Source organism: Oncorhynchus kisutch, linkage group LG5, assembly GCF_002021735.2.
Source record: "Oncorhynchus kisutch isolate 150728-3 linkage group LG5, Okis_V2, whole genome shotgun sequence".
Taxonomy (NCBI): domain Eukaryota; kingdom Metazoa; phylum Chordata; class Actinopteri; order Salmoniformes; family Salmonidae; genus Oncorhynchus; species Oncorhynchus kisutch.
The window spans coordinates 32,963,606-32,970,929 of record NC_034178.2 but is presented as its reverse complement, the minus strand read 5'-3'; the positions used below and the strand labels follow the sequence as shown (position 1 = coordinate 32,970,929).

Here is a 7,324-nt window from a genome sequence, read left to right as displayed (position 1 = left end):
TCGAGATCCTGGGTCGCCTCATTTCCCCCAGCAAAATGAGCCTACATTTAGGCTCTTGTTTATGTGTATTTCACACTATGTTGAGGTAAAAATCGGAGTATGACGCTTGTATGGATGCCAAGTCAACCCTGATGTCTTTAACAAGTTACAGTTAAAAACAGTATTGACGAGCACCACCGATTTCTGTATGCCAGTTTATACGAACGGAAGTTAGCTTTTATCAGTCACTTCTTCTAAACCTGAAAATGGACCACTTGTATATGTTATACAGCCAAAAATAGTACATCCAAATCGGACTTTAGTGACCACATTGTGGGGTATGTTATAATACATACATCACAACATATTGGAAGAATATTCACTTTGTTAGATGATATTTGTTGAATGTACCCTCATCTGGTCTGCGTTCCAATGATCCTTAATGTATTTTGCAACTTGTTGAACAGCAGCGTGTACTCCCTGTACTTTCTGCGTTCCAATGATCCTTTACTTAATGTATTTTGCAACTTGTTGAACAGCAGCGTGTACTTCCTGTACTTTCTGCATTCCCATGATCCTTTACTTAATGTATTTTGCAACTTGTTGAACAGCAGCGTGTACTCCCTGTACTTTCTGCGTTCTGAACTGATCCGCAATGACCTCACGAGCGCCATATTAAAACGCTTCTTCTTCCCCTTACATGTTATGGGGCAGCGCTATTTGGGATGCTTTGTACGTCCATACCCTAACCAAAGATTTGTATAACTAAACCTACATCTCATTGTTATATCGCATTGTTAGAACCTTAATCCATACCATAATCCTTACATACTAACCTTAAAACCATTTTAGATTTCAACTTCAATGTGGGCTATGGACGTCCCAAGGATCCCAGGGAGGACGAACCCACTATTTTTTTTTGTGTTGAACGCAGCCACCACTAGTCTGCCTCTTGCTCCAAGAGATTGACAGAGGACAACAACATGATGGAAATTGACTCACTTCAAGAGGCGCTTAAAGGTTTTTGGGGTTCTTATGAATAACGTAATATTTAAAGAAAGTCAGACTTTTTGTTTAACTTTTCTATACTACAGTGGTTATATTGCCAGAAGGTGTTGACTGTGGCTAACGTTAGCTAGCTATAAGCGTATGTTAGCTAGTCAGCTAATGCTAACATTCGGAAGAATAAGCATAGTTGCTAACTAACGTTAGCGTTTCCCCTTTAGCTTAAAGGTAACTAGCTATCAATTCTCAAACCTCCAGAGGTTTATATATTTATTTCTGAATTCAACAATTTAACTAGCTAGTTAGCCATGGTGCTGTTGACAACTCCATCGCACTGCTAACGTTAGCAAACTAATGAACTGATTAAGTTAGCTACCGGTAGTTAGCAATGATGTATATATCATTGGTAGTTAGCTACCATTTGCAGTTAGTTGGCTTGTGAATTTTCATTGACTACGCTAGTTAGCTAACTAGCCAGTAAGACATTATCATGAAGGTAAGCCCAACTAATTGTTGATGTTATGTAGTTAACAGACAAGTTGTCCAGCGAGCTAGCTTACATGCTAGCTTGCAAGTTTGAGTTCACTTAACTTGGCCGATGACAATGGCCACACGTAGCTAGCTCGCTGGGTAGGTCGCTATAAAGGTTTATGAGAACACAATTACATTTTCAGTTGGTGTCACAGCAAGCTAGCTAAGTCGATCGGCTCCATTTGGCATTTTCCTTTCTTTTTTAGCTGGTGAGCTAAATGGCTGAACAAATCAAATGTATTTATATAGCCCTGCTTACATCAGCTGATATCTCAAAGTGCTGTACAGAAACTCAGCCTAAAACACCAAACAGCAAGCAATGCAGGTGTAGAAGCACGGTGGCTAGGAAAAACTCCCTAGAAAGGCCGAAACCTAGAGAGGTACCAGGCTATGAGGGGTGGCCAGTCCTCTTCTGGCTGTGCCAGGTGGAGATTATAACAGAACATGGCCAAGATGTTCAAATGTTAATAAATGTCCAGCATGGTCAAATAATAGTAATCACAGTGAACAGGTCAGGGTTCCATAGGCGCAGGCAGAACAGTTGAAACTGGAGCAGCAGCACGGCCAGGTGGACTGGGGACAACAAGGAGTCATCATGCCAGGTAGTCCTGAGGCATGGTCCTTGGGCTCAGGTCTTCAGAGAGAAAGAGAATTAGAGAGAGCATACTTAAATTCACACAGGACACCGGATAAGACAGGAGAAATACTCCAGATATAAGAGACTGACCCTAGCCCCCCGACACAAATTACTGCAGCATAAATAGCATGAACACAATGACAGTGTTGTAGTCACAAGTCATCATTAACGTTAGAGTCAATGGTTTCATAATCAAGCCAATCTATCCAAAGTTCCCTGCTCTGTTGTGTTGTGCTAACTGACTTGATATCACTGTTCTATTTAGACTTTGACAATAAAGGGAAGAAAGATGTGGCACCACTGCTCGACCAGTTTCTGTGTCATGTTGCGAAGACTGGAGAAACCATGTAAGGAATGTTCATATTGACAAGCTTGTAGCTACAGATATCATGCATGTGAGAGGATGAAGCATGCTCAGTGGGATAACTTCAACATCACTGGTTCAAATGATATGAGGTGTAGTCCTAGATCATGCCTAGTCTTCTCTTCTGCATGTGCTGTATCACTTTTGTTAAGAGATCTGTGCTCTGTCTTTCCAGTGTTCAGTGGTCTCAGTTTAAAAGCTATTTCCTCTTCAAACTGGAGAAGGTGATGGACGACTTCAATGCCTCAGCACCCGATCAAAGGGGGGTAGCCAATCCCAATGTGGACTCCATTCCATTTGAGGATATGAAGGAGAGGATACTGAAGATTGTGAATGGATACAATGGGTAGGTACCAGTATAACCTTTTAGAATCAACTGTTTTCTTGTGATCATGTCATGGCATCTAAAGAGTTAACGTTGCTGACTTTGGTGGTTGTACAATTGCGCCATCTACTGGAGAGGCATTTCTAGGTGTCACATGTACTCTAGTGCTCAAATGTATTTGACATTTTTTTTTACCTTTATTTAACTAGGCAAGTCAGTTAAGAACAAATTCTTATTTACAATGATGTCATAGGAACAGTGGGTTAACTACGTTGTTCAGGGGCAGAATGACAGATTTTTACCTTGTCAGCTCGGTGATTCGATCTAGCAACCTTTCGGTTACTGGCCCAGCGCGCTAACCCCTGGCCCAGCGCGCGAACCCCTGGCCCAGCGCGCGAACCCCTGGCCCAGTGCTCTAACCACTAGGCTACCTGCCTCCCCAATGGCAACCATATTGTAAACACGCATGTCATTATAGTTTATTTTATACTTATCTAATTTCACTTTTTTTTTCTTGAGCTAGCCCTACCTCAGGTTTATTTAAATAACCTCCTTACTTCCCTCAGAATTCCATTTACGATTCAGCGTTTGTGTGAGCTGCTTACAGAACCCAAGAGAAATTACACAGGGACAGAGAAATTCCTCAGAGGTGTTGAGAAGGTGAGTGGAGTGCCATGTCAGTTTAGGAGCAGTTGTGCAGTGTTATACTAGATTAGATGTGTATAGTCTCTATATGTTGTATAGTATTTATATTTTGAAGTGTTTGTGTTGAAGGGTTTTTCTTCTTCCAGAATGTGATGGTGGTCAGCTGTGTGCATCCTACTTCAGAGTAAGTGTTGTTTTTGTCCTTATTGTTATAAGGACAATAAGGACAATAATTATATAAATGAAACATTTTTACAAAGAGGTGATTCGTTATATTTATACTGAACAAAAATATGAATGTAACATGCAACTCTTTCAACGATTTTACTGGGTTCCAGTTCATATAAGGAAATCAGTCAATTGAAATAAATTCATTAGGCCTTAATCTATGGATTTCACAACCGGGCAGGGGCGCAGCCATGGATGGGCCTGGGAGGGCGTAGGCCCACCCACCGGGGAGCTGGCCCAGCCAATCAGAATGAGTTTCCCCACACAAAATGGCTTTATTACAGACAGAAATACTCTTCGGTTTCATCAGCTGTCCCGGTGGCTGGTCTCAGATGATCCCGCAGGTGAAGAAGCTGGATGTGGAGGTCCTGGGCTGGCGTGGTTACACGTGATCTGCGGTTGTGAGGCCAGTTGGAAGTACTGCCAAATTCTCGAAAATGACATTGGAGGCAGCTTATGGTAGAGAAATAAACGTTTCATTATCTGGCAACAGCTCTGGTGGATATCCTGCAGTCAGCATGCCAGTTGCATGCTCCCCCAATTTAAGACATCTGTGACATTGTGTTGTGTGATAAAACTGCACATTTTAGTGGCCTTTTATTTTACCCAGCACAAGGTGCACCTGTGTAATGATCATGCTTTTTAATCTGCTTCTTGATATGCCACACCTTTTAGGTGGATGGATTATCTTGGCAAAGGAGAAATGCTTACTAACAAGGATGTAAACATTTTAGAGAAATAAGGTTTTCGTGTGTATGGAACATTTCTGGGATCTTTTATTTCAGCTCATGAAACGTGGGATCAACACTTTACATGTTGCGTTTATATTTTTGTTCAGTATAGTTTATATGAAGTAAAATATTGTATTACTGTATGTTTCTCTCTGTCATGAAGGAAAAACGGATGCAGTGGTGTGAATAGAATGAATGGTGTTATGTTGCCTGGGAACGCATCTGCTTTTACGGAGAGGTAAAGCTCAAATGACAGGTTCCTATTTTCTCACCCTAGTTTCCTCAGTGATAATTGCCTAAAGGTAAACCACTCACATTTCTGACACTTTTCTTACACTACATTTCTTTCACTCTTCCTCTCTTTTCTTGCAGGAAAGTGAATGGCCCAGGGACCCCCAGGCCGCTGAACAGACCAAAGCTCTCTCTAGCGACAAACGGCCTACCGGACAGTACAGAAAACAAAGACCCTACCACAGAGCAGGGACATGACAAACCCTCCAGGTACTTCAGTTGCTACCCAACAGACCGTGTGATACTCACTTCCTACTTTTTTCTTTTGATGAATTGAATGTGTGATGAATCTTCGCTCTCTTAGTGAGGTGTCAGCATCAGGTACCCAGGGGAGCTCTGTGAAGAACAAGCACCATGATGAGGAAGAAGAGGATATGGAGGCGGAGCAACACGAGGTGAAGAGGCTCAAGTTCAGCAAAGAGGATGAGCAGGAGGGGGACACCCCCAGACACGGCAACAATGACAGTTTGTCGGAAGAGGCAGAGTCCATGGTCCAGGAGGAGGATGACGAGAAGAGAAGTGAGGCTCCCAGTACTGCTGGGACTTGTGAAGACCAAGGTAGGACTTGTTTTTCACTCTTTATTTTTGCCAATCATGCCAACATGCATTGCTGGTACAATCCTTTGTGGATATTAGTACGCAGAAATCTGAGGTGTTCATCACAGGTTCAGCTTATCTGCTTGCCAGATCTACCTCAACCCTTATGCAGTTGACATTACTAACTCTATTTCTGTGTCCTTGCCTGTCCCACAGAGCCATCGAGCACACAGTTGGAGCCATCAGCAGGGCCTGGGGAGGACGAGCAGGCAGAGAGGGAGGTTCCTTGTGGCTCCCAAGAGGAATGTAATGACATGGACCAGTCAGAACAGCAGGCCCCTGCTGGCGTCCTGGAGAGCCCCGAGGCCCGAGAAAGCGATGAGGGCAGTGACCCAGTCAGCAGCAGCAGCAGTAGTGTCAGCAGCAGTAGCAGTGAGGAGAGTGGAGCCAGGGAAGAGAGAGCCTCTGCTCCCTCCAGCAGTACTTCTGAGCCACCTGCAGAGGGCACCATGGAGAGCGGTAGCCTGGACACTGGGACCAGTGAGGAGCCCATGGAGCAGGACTAGGATCTCAGTTATCCATCTGTTGACTATTCAGAACATCTGTCCTCAAGTCCAGCTTGAGTGTCACCGGTGAAGGGGATGCGCCATCCTGGTTCCCTAGATACTTTACGCCTTGTCTACATTTTGGGCACTCCTCAAAATGACCACCTGATGTGGGCATAAACATTTTTTATTTTGAATCAAATACAAACTGGATTTTTTTTCCTACACTATTTAGAGTTTTCATTTTAAGGCTTGTGGTCTCTAGAGGTCTTTGTTTCAGCCTTGATCAGTCTTTGGGGTTGCAGATGATGTTTGTTGTGGCTGTGCTGATAGGTCGGGGTGTTCATCTGGCTTTTTTCCCTCATCAGTTTAAGCATTTGTCAGGAAAAGTAAACCAGGCAGTTTTTTTCCTTGTAGCCAGTTTCTCTTTGTGGATTATCACCTCTGCCACACCAGAGTTGAGACAAAGCTATCGCCGCTAATTAACTTCCTCATTATTTATGCTCAGTTAATCACTCCGGCGATGAACTAGCTAGAATCATTTCTGTTTCTGACTGAAGCACAAGCCTTAGCATCCAGCTCATACCACTGTTTTTACTCGTGCCGCCATCTTGGTTGTTGAAAAAATGTATATTTCCTTGTTTGTTTGTCCCCCCCCCCCCATAAATTTTCCTGGTGAGTTGGGAGTATTGAAATAGATTTTCCATATGTGTCCTTATTCTCCTTTTTAATTGCATCTATTTTCTTTGCGATGATACACTACCGACCCAACTCAGAGTAATATAACATGCTACCTTTTACCTTAAAATGTAACATATCATTTTGGGTGCATTGAACCATCATTTATATGAACATTTCAACTGAATTACTTATTTTGGAAAATATGTTTTTTGACAGCCAGTTATTTCATTTCCAAAACCAGCTGTAAGTACAAAGATGACTTCTGCTTTGTATTGTGATGTCACCAAGTTGTTTGACTGACAGATATCCAGAGCATTTACTGGTTACCAGCTTTACACCTGTTTCTGCAGCTGTACTTTTTGATATGTAGAATTTTAAATTTCTGTAAAGTAGATTTTTGTAGATTGTGATACAGTATATGTTCACTGCCTTTGTGAAACCATATATAATTGTATAGTTTGTGTATGCTCTGAATGATTGGGCTTTCAATGCGGTATTCAGATAAAGCAATAAATGTAAAAAAAATATATACAAAAATGTGGTCATGCGTTCTTTCTTGAGGCCATCCGTCTATTCCAATGAGCTGCTCTTAAAGGCTTTCGCATGTCCACCTTCCTGATGATCAGATCACCTCTTGTGTAATGTCTTGACATCTCTGGCGACTTATTCTAATAAATGTGTTGCTGAAGACGTGAGCTTCTTAATCCGGGTTAGCTATTTTGTGGTCAAATGCTCAGTTCAAGGCGATCAGTAATCAACTGATTACCCTGTCAGATTTCTATGTCATGTTTGAACATGTAGTTCCGGTTGTACTACGAGTCCATA

General features: G+C 42.4%; 1 protein-coding gene across 1 annotated transcript; it reads left to right on the top strand.

The window, feature by feature from the left end:
• The first annotated feature begins 686 nt into the window (after positions 1 to 686).
• ppp4r2b (protein phosphatase 4, regulatory subunit 2b) lies at positions 687 to 7,036 on the top strand. The gene is made up of 9 exons (XM_020483082.2): positions 687 to 999; positions 2,418 to 2,499; positions 2,692 to 2,862; positions 3,408 to 3,501; positions 3,633 to 3,670; positions 4,609 to 4,683; positions 4,818 to 4,946; positions 5,041 to 5,294; positions 5,490 to 7,036. Exons 1-9 carry the CDS (start codon positions 963 to 965, stop codon positions 5,837 to 5,839), a joined length of 1,230 nt encoding a protein of 409 aa, XP_020338671.1. The 5' UTR covers positions 687 to 962; the 3' UTR covers positions 5,840 to 7,036.
• The last annotated feature ends 288 nt before the right edge of the window (positions 7,037 to 7,324 follow it).

Bases quoted from the DNA above. Each gene is read 5' to 3' on its own strand.
- ppp4r2b (XM_020483082.2), top strand. From the start codon at position 963: ATGATGGAAATTGACTCACTTCAAGAGGCGCTTAAAG. The intron at 2,863-3,407 runs GTAGGTACCAGT...TACTTCCCTCAG, and splicing joins ATTGTGAATGGATACAATGG to AATTCCATTTACGATTCAGC. The intron at 5,295-5,489 runs GTAGGACTTGTT...CCTGTCCCACAG, and splicing joins TGGGACTTGTGAAGACCAAG to AGCCATCGAGCACACAGTTG.